The 17,235-nt window shown below is 24.8% G+C and overlaps 1 protein-coding gene across 3 annotated transcripts in view; it reads right to left on the reverse strand.

Annotated features, from left to right (window-relative positions):
* LOC129962490 (WD repeat-containing protein 7-like) overlaps nucleotides 1–17,235 on the reverse strand; it is a 28,683-nt gene that overhangs the window by 10,862 nt on the left and 586 nt on the right. For 2 of the 3 annotated variants that reach the window (XM_056076228.1, XM_056076229.1), the window contains exons 2-20: nucleotides 15,371–15,535; nucleotides 14,909–15,015; nucleotides 14,005–14,083; nucleotides 12,637–12,805; nucleotides 12,456–12,526; nucleotides 12,198–12,314; nucleotides 11,956–12,101; nucleotides 10,948–10,971; nucleotides 9,966–10,053; nucleotides 9,724–9,880; nucleotides 8,794–8,876; nucleotides 7,814–7,973; nucleotides 6,746–6,966; nucleotides 6,197–6,392; nucleotides 5,359–5,688; nucleotides 4,319–4,450; nucleotides 4,073–4,185; nucleotides 3,382–3,674; nucleotides 545–763 (exon numbers count right to left, since the gene is read on the reverse strand). In XM_056076228.1, coding sequence (XP_055932203.1) covers nucleotides 545–763; nucleotides 3,382–3,674; nucleotides 4,073–4,185; nucleotides 4,319–4,450; nucleotides 5,359–5,688; nucleotides 6,197–6,392; nucleotides 6,746–6,966; nucleotides 7,814–7,973; nucleotides 8,794–8,876; nucleotides 9,724–9,880; nucleotides 9,966–10,053; nucleotides 10,948–10,971; nucleotides 11,956–12,101; nucleotides 12,198–12,314; nucleotides 12,456–12,526; nucleotides 12,637–12,805; nucleotides 14,005–14,083; nucleotides 14,909–15,015; nucleotides 15,371–15,532 — 2,867 coding nt within the window. In that variant the 5' untranslated portion in view covers nucleotides 15,533–15,535. The remainder of the gene's footprint in view (nucleotides 1–544; nucleotides 764–3,381; nucleotides 3,675–4,072; nucleotides 4,186–4,318; nucleotides 4,451–5,358; nucleotides 5,689–6,196; nucleotides 6,393–6,745; nucleotides 6,967–7,813; nucleotides 7,974–8,793; nucleotides 8,877–9,723; nucleotides 9,881–9,965; nucleotides 10,054–10,947; nucleotides 10,972–11,955; nucleotides 12,102–12,197; nucleotides 12,315–12,455; nucleotides 12,527–12,636; nucleotides 12,806–14,004; nucleotides 14,084–14,908; nucleotides 15,016–15,370; nucleotides 15,536–17,235) is intronic. The other variant, XM_056076231.1, reaches the window with a different exon arrangement.

A 17,235-nucleotide genomic window follows, 5' to 3' on the forward strand; every position in this document is an offset into this window, starting at 1 on the left:
TATTTGGTGCTTACTCATTTTAAGACACATTTTCAAAATATATAATATATATTTCCTTGCCTGATTTGATTTCAATTTAGTTTCTTTCAGTCTCTACTATAGAAAAACATTCAAATTTGATAATAAATAGAAAGAAAAATGGAAACTTTTTTCCTTAATATATTTATATCTTCATACAGTAAAAAAAAAAAAAAAAATAATTAAAGTATTTTTTTGTATAACTTAAAAATATTTTATTCACATTACAGGTAAAAAACAAAGAGGACATAAAATTACTTCTTTAAATTAAAAAAAAAAAGCACTTTGAGACAGTTTAAATTTAAAAAAAGTTTAAATGATTGAAATAAAAAGCAAATTATTAAAAATGTTTCCATTGCACCTCCCTTATTCTAAAATGTTGTGTTATTAAAAAAATTGAATGAAACAATAATTAGACAACATTATAATACTCTTTTTGAAATGATAAAAGAAATAATAGCAACAAATTTTAAAACCAATTTCAAAAATTATTTTTATACTCTATTTAACACCATTTTGTAACAACCTGTGCAATTTCCTCCTTCTTTCTTGTTCTGGAACAAATGTAGCACTATTCATTGACATCAAAGTATTGGCTAAAGCAATTATGGCTAATAAATGAGTTGTAGTAACTGCTGTTGAAAGTTCCCAGTGACCTCGGGAAGAAAATATACGAGCTCTTTCCTCTTCCATTACAAGTTCAGGAGGTATAGCAGGGGCTACTAATCGAACATGCTTTCCTTCTCTAAAATTAAAATAATAAGATTTTAATGATTTTATTTAATAAAAACCCCAATTGAAATTATTAATAATTATTTTACGCCATGTCAAACATTTCTATACTCAGATTGAAATAAATATTGCATACTAAATAAATATGAAAACTGATCTTTAAAAGTTCTGAAAATTTTTATAGCTCATATCAACTTTAGTTCTTATAATGATTGTATTATAAAACTTAAAAAATTGCTATGAAACTGTAATTCAACACATATTTATTTAGACTTAACTCATAGCAATTTTCACACATCAAAATAACTCAAAACCCCTTTTTTATACTTTTTCTTTTTTTCTTTCAGCAGATAAATATATTAACTGAACTCTTTTTTTTTAGCAAATTCTGATAAGAGTAGTTGAAAATCTGTAACAAATATATATATATATATAGTTAGATTAGCTTCTCAAAAAAGAATAAAATAAAACACAGATTGTACAACAGTTTGAATAGCTAACAATTGATATGCCAGGCAAAATGAAAGTTTAAGAAGCTAAATTAACCATCTAAATACACATTATTATCTAATAATGTTTATTTAATATTACCTTCTTACATAACTCATTTCTAATTCTAAATCAAAATAAGAAACTTGAAACTCACAATAGTCTATTTTAGATGTTAAGATAAAGATTTTGTGAAGATATAATAATAAATTCATATGAGAGGTTAATTAATACTTGTTAAAATGCACATCATTTAAGTCCTACTGGATATTTGCCTCCACTTTAAACATTTTTACAAACAATGGGTTTGTCAATTTTTTTTCACACACATTTCTTTACATCAGAATATTTTAATTTAAAACTTAGGATTTTTTTAAAAACAAATTCATGGCAAAAATTGAAGTTCAAAATATTTTTATAACATAAGGAATTTAGTACAATATTTCGGAAAAGTATAATTCTATAATAGATGTTTGAAGAATGAATTTACCATTTTGAATCAAGACTATATATCTATTTCATATTAGAAGAAACTGTTCATTTAAAAAAAGAAACATGAATTTAATAATAAATAAAATTGCGATCAAAATATTATTTTGCAATTACTTTTGGCCTCTAGTACAGTATTTCAGAAAATACAATTCAATAATGGGTGCTTGAAGAATGAATTTCCCACTCCTTATTATTGAATACTATAGAGGTTTACACTAAAAGATTTGAATGCACTATCTTATAAAAATATCAAGTTTTGCCACCTTTAATTTTCTATATTCAAACATACAACTAAAACAAAAAGCCATGCTATTATTTTGTTTTTTTAGAAATAAAATGTCAAACAAGTTTATAAAACTTTCTTATTTATGCTATTTTTCAACACTTATAAAAAATAACATAAGAACTACAAAAGAATATATCATATTTGGATAAAAAATATATATTCTTATTAATTATTACAAAAAAATTAAAAATATAAATATGCATGAAAAATCATGTGATAATTTTATGAGTTTAAAAAAAAAAACATTTTCTGCACTTTGAAGTGTAGAGCTGGAGAAGAAAAAAGAAATTATAAAGTCAAAGGATATAAGAATCTTTTGCACTTCAATAGTATAAGACAGGTTTGGAAGAACATTCACCTATAGGGCTCTAAAATGGTGCCCCCATTTTTCCTTAAAGGATAAAAAGAAAGGATCTTTCTAAAAAAGAATCATGAATAATAGGCATACTTTGTTTCATAGAAAACCATGCATTATAGCCAATTTCCCCCCTCTTTTTATCAATTTCTTTAAAATTACACTGACTTGAATAATTGAAAATAAGTCTTTAAGGCAAGTAATTTTTGTTTTGCTCAAAGAATACCATTTGTAAGTATTTTGTAAAATGCTTTTGTTAAACATTTTATAAAATATTTATAGAATAACTTACTTTTTGAAAATAAAATTATTTTTACAGTTTTATAACAATTTTGGTTAATAAGTCTAAAATGTTTTATTCCTCAATTTTAAAAAAGTTCTCATGAATTTTATTCTGATTAGTTTCAATACTGGAAAAATCATAATAATCATAAAGGAATTTCTAAGTCAAAAAGCAAAATTTCATTCTCTAAAGGAACACATAAATGAAATAGTTCAATCTTATTGTTTAATTCCAGTTGCGAAAGTTATATTTTTCAGAAGATCAGAATATCCCAAGATCAAAATAGATGTACAAATCTTTTTATCATTGAACTGAAACAAATGAAAATACAAAAACAAATCTATTTTCAGAAATTCCTGTTTTGATTCCATCTATTGTAATTAATTCCATCTACAATAAAATTCTACAACTGTCAACAAATTGGGTAATTTGAGAAAAAAAAAAGTTTTTTGGTACAAGAAAACAGTTACCATTTTAAAATATTCTCTAACATTTTTGTTTTGACTCTTCCTTACTTAATCAAAATATTGTATGAAGAAAAGAATATTTTTCTATTTAATTTGTAAACATTCTGAAGAATATTGAGTAAAAACCATATCATTACATACTTTCATACCAGTTTTCTCCAAGTAACATTCTGTATCAAATTTTCTAGATTTAAATGAAATCTGCAGAATGAAAAATGTTTTAAATGATTTATTTAAATTGGAAAGAAACTCTACTTACATAGGAACAGCAGGTTCAACAGCTTTTCCATCATGAAGAGCATGTAAGTAAGTGGGTAATATCAGAGCCATATGGCCACCACGAGATAACAACCCAAAGCACACAGGTCTCATAGGACGTAAAAGACCTAATTTGCTCTCACAAACTCTGTCAAGTTCTGGATCAAGTCCCCATGCATGAAGTACACTTAACAAAAGTTGAGCAATTTCCATAGTTAAATTTGTTTCAGCTAGATTCATTTGACGAGATTTTCTCCCAGAAGCATCAGTACTTGAAGCACTCTCTCCAGAATCCTTTATAATGAAGATAAGCAAGTTAAACATTATGAAAAAAGTTATTTAGGTAATTATTATAACATTCTTGATATGCAATTGAGCAAGATTTAATTTTATTAAAATAAAAGAACCAAATATGGAGCATTGAGAAATAAATATTTACAAAAACTTTTAGTTATGCTAATAGAATTTGCTGATTAAATTAAAAATTGTCTTAGAAATGAATGATGTAAATATTTACACATAATGTATTTCAAGAAAATTGCACTAAAATATTTAATTCAGCAAAATGCTTTAGAAAATGACAAGATTATCCTCAAAATACAATAAATATGCAAGTTGTTTTTTTAAACATGGATTTAGAAATAATCAGGAATAATTATAATAATAAACCAAAATTATGATTTGTCCTGTACCTTTCGACGTATTGTAACTTCTCCAGATGTAGTTTTAAATCCTACACTTTCAGCTTTGGCTTGAATCTTTTGAGCTGCAGTTTCAGCAGTATCTTTCATTTTGGCTATAAGACCTATTCGTCAACATATAAATGTTTATTAAAAACTTATAAATGAATACATTCATTAATAGTCTAAACAATTATAATAGCAAATTCAGAGTATAATTTTTAAGCATTAGTTTTGAAAAGAAAATTGTTCTTCCACCTGAAAATTTTCTCTGGGTATCAGGAGAGGTAGAGAGAGCTAAGTACTTTTGCTGCTCGGAAGGGTTTATAAGACCTTGAACTTCTAACTGTCCAGGAGAGAGAGATGCATATTCCTCAGTTAATAATTGAACTGTTGGAATAAAAATTTAGAAAATCAATCACTTTAAATGAAAAAATATAAAAGCAAAAGTTGCATTATTAATAACATGGAAAAATTGTTTGCATTCAAGATAAATCTTATGAACATTAAAAGTCCAAAACTACAAAACTAATTTTAAAATAAGAAAATATTTTTTTATTTGAATACTAATTCTTTGCAGATAGAACACTTTTCTTGTGTTGTTTTGTGTAATCATGAGGAAAGTGTTTTCTGAATGCTCTTCTTAGATGCTACCTGCTGTGATATATTGTAACTATCTTGTATATTAGTTTAATATATATATTATTAACAATGGAAGTTTAAAATGAACATTATAACTTAAAATCTTAGTTATAAAATTATCAATAGTTGAACAATTATTACAAATAAATATTTTATAAAATAAATTTCGCTGAGATTAAAATTAATGAAGTTTTCATTTCACAATCACAGGCTCATTTAAAGGATTTTAAATAATATAATATTCAATATCTGACAGATAGATAATTATTAAAACAATCAAAATTAATTGCATATACAAAGTCTTGGTTTTAAATACCTTAATGTAATATTTTAAAACTATATAAGGACCATTTTAACACAGACATTTCCATTTGGGCCAGTGATCAGATAAGGAAGATGGAATCTGAGGCATTTTGACTTTAAACAACAGATTTAGCATGCACTAAATCCATACATAGAATGAATCTCAGAAGAATTTAAAAACAATATCAACAATACTTAGATTACAAAATCTTGACTTCATATCGGACCATTCAAAAATTTCAACTGCAATTAATCATCCATTTCATTTAAAGAATCTATTTTCCATACAACTAAATAAACACTATTTTTTATTATTAAGGTTTCATTGATTCGGGTCATAACTAAATACTTACCAACAAGTGCTTCTATATCAAAAAACAAAACATGACTATCTTGATCTTTGGGATTAGTTCGTAATCCTTGGATAACAAGTGGCTGAGCTCTAGTTCTCTGGATTTCATTATTGTCAGCTGCATGTTGAGCTGCATGTGATTGAGGATGATGTAACTGATTCAAACCTCTTTGTGTAGCATGTCGAATTGCAGCCAAATTTCGATGACGTAAGCCTCGGAAGAAATGAATGGCTGGATTTGTCATGCGATCACCGGAACTCACAATATTTTCATCACACGCATTCAAAATTTCCTCTGCAGTAAGCCCTTGGACATAGCGGTCCAAGTGACCTTGGGAGAAACAGAAGTAAGGCAATGTTAAATGCATATTTCATTTAGAAAACCAAAATAACATGATATATTTTATCATATTTTTGGTTATTGAGAGGGGGGGAGGGGTAAATATTTCAAATTGCAAGTGCAAAATTATTTCTTGCCCTTAGATTAATTTTAGTCCTTTAGTTAAATTTTAAAGTGAGAGGTATAGTAAAATTACAAGTGGCTTAGATTACCGAAATTGTCTCTTATCAAGTTTCTGTAATAAATAATAAATAAAAGAAAATAGAAATGATAAAATTGTTACAAAACATTAGAAAGAAAACCTTTAAAATTTAACTCAGTCACATTTTTTAGAATAACTGAAACTGTCAACATGGAAAAAAATTTAATTTTAAAATTAGAAAAAGTGTGAAAAATAAATTTTATGTCAAAATAATAGTCACATGTTAAACAAATTTTAAAAACAATTTGCAAATAATTACTTCCTAAGTTTATACATAAGAAAAATCTCTATAATTACCTGTTTCCATTTGCCAAACATACAGAGAACCATCACTACAATACACTATCAGAAAGTCATCTAATGGACGAAATTTAATAGCCTGAATCGGGAACAAATGACGGCTTGCTAACATAATGCATTTTTTATCTTTTAGAGCAAGTAATGCAACTGAATGATCACTTGCAACAGAGCAAACAGATTGAAGAACACGATTCTAAAATGCATAAAAATGTAATAATTATTTGAATATTCCTTTGAATTATTCTTACAATTTTTTTAGTTCAATTAAGCAAAAAAATTATAAAAATTACTTTAATTAAAATCACTCATTTGAAATATCTAATGTAACTATGTGTTAATTCAATAAAGCAAAACTTTACTAGCAAAAATTATTTCAGCATGTTTCATTGGCTTCAATTATTAAATAATTTATAAAAGTTTAACAAAAGATTTTTATATAAGTATAATCTTAACAAATAAGATATCAGTTTAGAATAGTTGCAATATTTAATAAAAATAGAATAAAATTAAATAAAAACTCATATAGAAAACAATGGAAATGCTTACGTTGCAATTTACAGGAGGGACAATTAGTTGTGTTATTTCCCCAGCATGTACAGAGAAACGATGAAGCAAATGTCCAGCATAAATATCCCAAAGGCATACACTAAAATCAACTCCTCCAGATAGCAAATGCGCAATATCATAACGACTATGAATAAGGTGTGGATACAAAAGGCAATTCACACGTCCATTATGTCCATTAAGCAACTGATGCGGAGGCCAATCTGCACGAAAAATTAAAAATTGAAAACCATTATTAGACTTGATTTTCAGTTTCAAAATATAAATCTTTGATTTAAAAAAAATTTACAGCTATTAAATATTTGATGAATGATTATTTATGATTATTGTTAACAATTTTCAGTAGTAAACAAATAAACAATGAAGCAAATATGAATTTCAATACTCTTCACAGTTACTATTTTAAAATTGGCATTTTGTACATTTAAAAATGTTGTTCCAATATTAATGGTGGTTTAAAAAGTATTTAAGTATTGGATGAATATAAAGTGGGAGACAAATTAAAGTGTTACAGTTAAAAAATTACAGTGCAATTAAAATTGCACTGTAATTTTTTGTGTGCGCATATTTAAAGATTTTAAATAAAAGAAATTCCATTTTCAAATACATTTGTTTAAGAATTTAATAGTTTTTTTTTAATTTACCCTATCAAGAAATTAGACAAAGGTAAAGTTTGTAAGTTTAAAAAATACATAAATTTTGATGAGGCAAGTGCAAACAATTATTTTTTGAAGAAAACATAGAAAACTTTAAATCCATATATTATAGCCCATAATGATGCATAAATTTTCATATATATCAAACAGAAACTAGCATTTGATGTCTTAGCATGATGACTATGTTTTCTGTTCGTTTCAAAGAATGATAAATTTAATTAGAACAAATAATTTCTTTTATTATTCAATCAAATGCAGAGCATTCTAAATCTATGTTTAAAAATAAAAATAGAATAGAGAAAGAAAAAAAAAAACCCCATTAATGCATCTAAAAATCAAAATTAAAATGCCAATATATATATTTGTAAAAAATAAAAATGATTCTTATAATAACCTTCATAAGACTGATGTTTTCCATACAGAAGTTGAAGAAGAACTGTCTGTGTAGCAGATATAATAATAATAGAACCATCTTCTCTGCCACACACCAGTCGTCCTTGAAGTGGTAGATACACACTAGCAGTCAACTTCAGATTTGGAGAATCAGGCGTATACTACAATGAAAAAAAAAAAAAAAATGCTCGTTGGTAATATCTTTGTGAATAAAATAATATTTATCAAGCACAAGAATCACAGACTTTGGATGCATATTTTTTTAAAAGGAACTTCATAATAATGACTTTTATTGAGTTTCTGAAGAAATTAAAAAAGTACATTGTAAAATCCTAGTAGTATTTGTAGTTCCTTAAAAAATAATTCTGAAAATGCTTGAAGGATATAAATAAAAATAAGTTTATTTACAAAATCAGATAAAAAGTTATTACATATTTGTTCATATTCTTCACAAATAGCAATCCAATATGCAAATTATATAAACCTTAATAGTTGATTGCTGACAATTTAAGAAGTACTGCTAACCATAAAAGAAATTTTAAAACAGGTTTTTATACAAAGTCAGTAGTTTTAAATTTACAGATTTATTAAACCAACACTTCTCAAAATTGATTTTACAATTTAGCATTGAATGCTAAAAAATCCTGCCATTTACAGAAATTTTAATTGATATGAAAGAAGATAAAAATTCCTGATTTCAATATTTCCAAGCACACATTTCTTTTGATCATTGAATCAAATCTTGTCACATCACATTTCAGTAAGGGTATGATAGGATGTATATTTTTATAAATAGAAGAATAAATATTTTATGATCAATCAAAGACAAATAATCTGTTTTAATATAATAAACAAATAAGCCATGCACACAGATGTATTATAATAAAGATTAATAGATTAAATGCAAATATCTAATAATTGAAATAAAAATATTTTCAGAAGATATTTTTAATAATTCAACAAGTAAATAATACAACTTACTAACTGATCTAAAATACCAGCTGGTGGTGGTTTCATAGTTTCCCAAGCTTCTTGTAGACTTAATGACACAGAAGGATGGTGTTCTAAGCAAAAAAAGTAAAACAAGAAGTTGCAATGAACGCAAAGTGAATACCAGTTATCTCATTTTATCAGCTTTGTCACTTTTGAAAGTAAAAAGAAAAATTACACAAAAATATTCTAATATCATTGAAAAGATAATCTTATTTAAAGATAATGTAAAAATCATATTTGTGCTATATTATTTTCAGTAGTTACAGTGGGAAAATGATACAATTTTGCATTTTAAAAATTAAGAAAATTAAAACTTCTAAAGTGATAGGAGCAAAAAACAATGAATTCAATGATAAAAATATTGATCTGACAATTTTTAAAGAAAATATTCATCTACAAATCCATATAAGAATTTAAATTTGCTAGAGCTGTTCTATTCAAAGTAAATGTTTCTGCAGAACAGAATATCAAACAAGTTTGAATACATTAAGAACATTTTTTTACAAGTGAGATACTTTTAATTAATATTTTTTTTCCTTATTCATAAGCATTTTAGTTCTTTTTTCACTTAATTTATTGATATGTCGATTTATATTCTTTTAATTAGTATATTTTAATAAATATATGAGCCTTATATAAAATTTTTTTTTGCAGTTATGCTTAGTTTTAAAGGCTAAAAATATATTAAATAAAAATTTAAGTGAAATCTTTTATTAAATGCAAAACAATTTGCTATTGTAATAAAATAAATAAGAATTATGTTGCAATGTTTAGTACTAAAATTATTCAGCATTAGAAAAAAAAAAGGATTTTTTTTACTATAGTTTTTTATGCCTTTTTTCATCAGGCCCTCTTTAACTCAATTATACATGTACGCTAAAAAAAGTTACTTAGTATAAATATATTTCTAGAATTTACCTGGGCATTTTCCATCCTTTGTTTTCCCCATGTCTGTGTCACTAATGTCAGGAATATTCCAAAATGCAACAGTACCACTCGAGTCACCACGAAGCAAGGCTTTCTGGTGATGACCACGAGCAGGAACAAAACTAAATGATGGTGGACAAAGTAGGCGCTGTTTGAAAGAACAAGAAAGTTAATAACAGAAAATGAAAGAGACTTTGAAATATAAAAAAAAACTCACATGAAGGTAGGCTTACTTTATCAACAGGTACAGTTAAAATGCTATACAATATCGGTCGATCAACACCTTTTGCTTTGTGGAAATCTTTACTTTCAGCATTACAGCTAAAATAATCCAAAGAAAACAGAATTAAACATTGCTTTTAAGAAGCTCCTAAACAAAAATTAATTCAATTAATTGTACTATAATATAATACCACAAATCTGCATAATTTTGGTAGATTTGTGGTTAAAAGGAAGACTTTTGCATGAACTTCAATTTATTTTACCCCTGGAGGAATAATTATTACATGAGAAACAGCAATAAGACATTCCTATTAACATTATAACATAAGTGCAAAAAAGACAGAAATTCTTCTCTTCAGTAATTTTACAATGGGATTCTGATAAGGATTTCATTGACATGTGTCAACTTAGAAAAGGGAATCTTAGGCATCTTTGAAACAAATGTGTAAGCAGTGCCAGAGATTTTTATCCTTTCATTTATGAATTCACAAAAAAGACCATGTGTTGACAATAATTAAATAAAAAAAAGTAGGATTTGTAAAATTTTTAAATAAAGTAACATTGATTAATTTAAGACAATAAATAAATAAATAAAATAGAAATTTAAATAGGATTTAAATTAAAGCAAGCGATATCATTACATATATAAACATACTATATGAAGAGACAAATCTGAAATAGAATATTACAGCACAAATTCCAATTTTCTAAAAAATCATAACAATTTTACAAAATAAATTTAAGACATGCAGACAAATAATTTTTTCCTCTAATTGATTTAATTTTTTTTTATTTTTAAATCTCACCATTAATTTAAATGGAAACAATAGAAATTAATACAGTTATTTACTTCTAAAAATACAAAATTTTTATGATGATTAAGATAATTATTTAAAAATATAGAATATTGTTTATATGCATGACAATTTATTTTCATACTTGGTTTTTTAAAATATTTAAAAAAAGTTTGTAATGTTACCATTATGTACTGACCTCATTTGTCTTCCTCGTAATTTACTGAGTGCACAAGAAAACAAGAATAATAATTTTGAATGAACAATTTACAACATCATAAATAAGCATTGATTTAAAGGATTACTTCATAAAATAATAAAATAAGCAATACATGGATATCACTAAAATAAAAATCTGAAATGTAATATTTAATTATTTAAAATGCAATTTACCATTAATCATTTCAAGAGAAAATTTCTATCATTTAATAAATTCGCCTGTTTTCATAACTATATTAATGGTTTTTTTTAAAAGACTGAAGTAGATAAGCATAGCATCCATAGCTCTTGAATAAGAGCATATAATATTTGTAATTATTTTTTCATATTTATAATATCTAGATAATTAAATTTATCCATGACATACGTGCAGAAACAATAGATTTGTTTTATGGACGTTCACTGGAAAATAACTCTTACTAAATGGTTTGTGCCAAAGTTTTTCAACAATAAAAGAGTTGTAAAATTGTGTGAGAAAAAGAGAAATTAGGCTTTTAGTCATGTATAATTCTGAAGAGGATTAAATGCATTCACATAGAGTGCATGAATCAGTACAATAAAAAAAGATAAAGGCAGAAGAGTTAAATGCAAATAATCTTGCAGTGAAAAAAATATAATTTCCACCAATGGGGAAAAAATTATATTCTCTCTAGATCTGTGTTACCTTTGTTTGTATAAATGCATTTTAGTTAAACAGAATGTGATTTTTAAGGCATATTTGAAGCTACATATTTAATTAAAAATAAAGACTTTTGAGTAAAATATATCAACACTCTTCACAACAAGTCAATTAAAAAAATTGCATATATATATGATTTAGATATTAATATGCATGGACTTATGACTGATATAAGTAGAATGCAGCTAGTCTTGAAAATATGTAAAAAATAATGTAATAGTTTAAGAAACACAATGATAAATAAATTTATTTTTTAATGCATTCAAATCTAAAAAAAATTTATATATTTTCAAATTTATTTCAACTTACTTTCCAGGTAATTTGAACATATATGCTTTACCACTATCACTCCATATAATAACTCTGTCAGCTGATAGGAAATCTCCTCCCAACCAACGTTCATCTCTTGGATTATCTGAAGAGCAAAGCAAGGAGAAATCTCCAGCATCATAAATCTAAAATAATAAATATATACACAACAAATTTAATAATAAAATTAAGAACTCTCTATAAGATCCAGTAATAAATAGAAGAATACAGTTTATACATACATGCCAATACTTTGCACACACAATTAAAACAGTTCTTTGATTATATGGACAGCAGGTAAGTTTTAAAGCATTAAGACATCGAATGGGTTTAGATTCATCTTCATAAACTGGTTCATTCTGCAATGTAAAGAGGAATAAAAAAAGTGTCAAAGTTCCCAAGGAAGCATAATTTTTCAATTTTAAAATTTAATAAAAAGCAAATTTTTTTACTAATCTAATATATACTTTCAAATAAAATATGTATAAATGCATACATACTTTGGGTTCATTTCCATTTAACGTCCAAATTTTTACATAACCAGATGCAGATAAACCCACTATTACATCATCTAAAAATGATCAAGACAAAGAAAGTTTAATATAAAATAATAACTAGTAAATTGCAATAGCATATTTACAGTTGTAACCCCAATGTACTACAGTTAAAAGGTATGCTTACCTTGACTTTTAGGAGGGCGAAGAACATGAATTGCACTCATCCAGTCTGGATTGACACGAGATGACAATGTGAAGAAGATATCTAAGGTCAAAACATCCATAACTAATATTTCAGCATAATAGCCATTACAGAATAGCCTAATATCATTTGTTCCAGACATCTGATAAGACTACAAAAATAATTCAAATTAATACAAATAACAAGCAAAAAATTAAGCAGCAAATATATGAGTAAAATAATCTCAGTAAGTCTTTGATTACTTAATTATCTGGGTAACCTAAAGTTCTATAATTTTTCCCTATGAATAATTGGGACAATTTTTTAAAGTTACATGCAAATAATTAAAACAAACTTATATCAAGAGCTGAAATATAACAAATTTTTTTGTTTGATATTTATAAGAGAGACAAACTCATTTCCAGAATGAAGTCAATAACTACAAACTACAGTTACTACTTGCTGGTAAATGGAAAGCCAATCAATAAAAACATTAATATAAAAAATAAAATGAATTTTGCATTATAAATTTATTAATAAAAATAAGAAAGTGTTAGAAAGTAAAGTTTATAAGAAAAATATTTGCATTAATCATTGTACAAATTTGATTCATATATTATCTTAAAGGTCAAGAAATCATTTTCTAGAAAAGTTATAATTCAAAATACAACACATCTGATAATCTTTTGGCATATTATGATTTGATTGTGACAAATGTGAAAGTGAAAATAGAAAATTATATCATTTGACATTTTCTACAGTTATTGACAGTGCCAAACATTACACTGCATTTGATAGACTAATAGGCATAAGTATTGGTTAATTACAAATCAATGTGCAGACCAATTTTTTAATTTAATTTAATTAGATTAAGTAATTGGTTCTCCATTTTTGCAAATTTTTAAGAACAATTGCTTTTTAACAATTGGTTAACACTGCTTTAAAAATACCCTTAAAAAATCTTTTCTATGACATCTTACATCCAGTTAATTTAAATGTTAGGCATTTTTTTAAATTAAATTTTTCAATTTTTAATCCTGATTTCAAATAATTGCATTAATTATATTAGTCTTTCATGATTAATTAAAACAATGTACAAATCACTGATTAAATATAACTAATCAATTATTACTGTATTAAGCTGTGGCAAATAATATATAATACAGATCTAAAAACAAGTATTTGATTAAAATGCAACTGAAATTTCAAATTTTTACAAAATTTATTTCTACAAATTTGTATTTCATTATAAAAATTTGTAATTATTCCTAAATTATACAGTTTAGAAATAATTAAAAAATTTATCTACAAACATTTATATAATTTTGTCAAGGGCAAGTTCAAGTCATAAGAAATATAACAAATATTTACATGTATAGCAGTGTGAATGTAAGGCAATTTCACAGTTTCAAGGCAACGGCCATCAGTAACATCCCACAAAGACATTTCTCTAAAGAAAGGCCAGAAAATTAATTCTAAAGGCAATAATCTGTAATTTCACAATATAGTTTCAAGCATGAAAATGTTTAAAATTCTCTTTTAAATAACAAAGAATTTTTTTAAAAAATGAATAGATTTTTAATAAAATTATCTAAATAAAAGGTTAGAAATATCAGTTTTTCGATACTTTAATTTTAAAAACTTGTTATTATATTATTCTAATATAATATTAAAAGTAATAGCAATAAATATATTAAAAGAAACCTCATATTATTTTAGAAAAGGCAAATTGATTTAATATACAACATAAATTACAAACAAATAATTTAATTAAACATCAAACATTTCACAATCTAAGCCAAGTATCTTAATTTATCCTCTTTGTAACTTTTTCATGCAAGTGAAATTCTTGATGTATAAAAGAATGTAAATTTATAAATAGTTTATCAAAAAATTGCTCACCAGAAAAGTGCTTAAATATTTGTTTTTGAAGCAGAAATATTGATTGGAATAACTAATATAAAAATATGTAACAAAAACATTAATATAAATATGAGAAAAATATCTACAAAAGTATAAAAAGAAAATGCTTAAAATTTTAGTATTTTGTATTAATCACATGTTAGTGATTGAATGACAAATATATATATATATAATATAGATGTCATGTTCAGTAGAACTAACAATGAAAAATTAAGTGCAATTGCCACAAGGCATAACCGCATGCCAATACCATATGGTTATGCCTAAAGTTTACCAATGACATGCAATTAATACACAAGAATCAAATTTTATTTCATTTATCAATATTTAAGACAAAGATATAAAATATTACCCTGCTTCAGAAGAACTGACTAATAATGTGCTATCAGTAGCTGCACTTCCATGGGACAAACATAAAACAGGAGCTGTATGTCCAAATAACAGACACCGTGGAACAATCTAAAAAAAAAAATGACAGAAATTAATAATAGCAAAAATAAAAACAGAAAACTAAAATGTTTCTCTGAATAAACCTATATCTATAAAACTTCAATAAATTATAATGTAAAATAACTGATTTGAAGATACTAAAGCTACATTGACTTCTGAGTGGTAAATATAGAATGCAAGCAAAAGCAAAACTTTCTTTTCCATTTTTAAATTAACATATTTACCAATATATTTCAAAAATCATTCAACTACAAAAAAACAAACAAAACTATAATTAAATTGCACAGAATAATAAATTCAAGCTCAAATATTCTTAAATTGTCATTTATACTTACAAAAAAACTATTAACATCTAAAAACTTACTTTTTGCTTATCTTTGAAGTCCCAAACACAAATACGGCCATCATTACACCCAGTAATTATAGTCTTTTGGTCATGTGTTAAATAAATAACTGAGATACAATGTGTTGGAGCTGCACGACCCCACAAGGTAACTGGAACTACCAATTGATTAGATACTGTCATGATCTACAAGAGAAAAATATGGGGGGCATTTATATATTTTAACATAGTTACTTAATTAATTATTATATAAAGATATGGAAAAATAATTCCTAGTAACACAAGAACTCATGTTTTGGATATCATTAAATGTAAATGCTTATAAAATATAAAAGAAAATATAAGTGAAACCACATTTTTTTCTCTCATCTTGAAAAGTTTAAATGCAATTTGAGTATTAATATACAGAAGAGCAATGACTGACTTGTTCATTACAAAAGAATAAAGTTTTTAATATTGAAAAATAGTTTTTTTCCCTTCTTATTCTTTTATGTTTATTCCTTATAAAATATATTTTCAGTTTTAGTGTAAATTTTCAAAAAATAAATCTCCAACTGCTTATATACATTAAGTTTATAGAAAGAAATAAGTATGTCTGTTAGTGAACAAGATATTGAGAAATAGATTAAAAAAATGAGGGAACAATTTAATTGAAAGTAGATATTTTCTTATTAACTTTTCTCTTATTTGGAAACAAATTTGTTATTTTCTTGATTTAAACTTCCTTGAAACAATTACACTCATAATTGAATTGTTAGGATGCAATATAATCACATGGCATTTTAAAAATATATTCTTTATCAATCAATACAAATATGATTACCATATTTTTAAACTTAACTTTAATAAAATTTTATATATTTCTTCCAAAATGTTAATAATGCTATTAGTATGCTATTAGTAAATGTAGAATAATGCTATTAGTAAATGTAGAAATAATTATACACATACATTTAGGTTAATCATAAATCCCAATTTCAATTAATATCAGCATTGATAATATATATATAAAACAAGTATAGTCATCTATTATATATATATATATGAATATAACACAGTGAAATTAGTAATAAAACAAAAAATTAACTAATTTTTCAACTATAGACTATTTTTAACAATAAACTAAGTAAATGTGTTAATCAGAAAAGGTTGCAAAATATCAATTTTGGAGCTTTATACTAGCTAGCTAATTTACTCTCAATTTCTGTCAACAAATTATAAATTAAAGAAATTTACAAATATAAGAAAACTTTCCATTGTTATGAAGATAACAAACAATTTGAGACATTCTGTTAAAAAACCACCCTATTTATAATACCTTTAAAAATATGTATAATAATTCAGATTTTAGGAATAATTTGTTTACATTTATGATCATTCATTTTAAAGATGGCGAGAATATTTAAAAAAAATTGATAATATTATTTGATTAATATACTAAATCAACAGAAAGAGATATTTAATTGCATTCATATTATTTATTTCATCTGTTTATGTGACTATAAGCTACTCGTTAACGACAGATGATATATCAAAAAATATAATATACACTGACATTTAGAGAATTAAGAACCAAAATAAAATTATAATTTTGTAATAATTTTGTTTATTTTTATATGTAATATTAAATTTTAAGACACTTATTATAGTTTTAATATAGTTTATCATATTATAGTTATATAGTTTTTTTCATATAAATATTGAAATATGACTGCCTGATTTTAAAATTATGTAATGTTTTTATAATGTTAATAAAGGAAAAAAACAACCATTTTTAAATTCGAAAATGTAATTAATACTTAAAAATCTGAAAAAAAAATATTTTAAATTTTTTATAACTTTTGGAGCACATAAACTTTATTTATAAGAATGGGAGAAAATATAAG

The sequence above is a fragment of the Argiope bruennichi genome, chromosome 3 (assembly GCF_947563725.1).
Source record: "Argiope bruennichi chromosome 3, qqArgBrue1.1, whole genome shotgun sequence".
Taxonomy (NCBI): domain Eukaryota; kingdom Metazoa; phylum Arthropoda; class Arachnida; order Araneae; family Araneidae; genus Argiope; species Argiope bruennichi.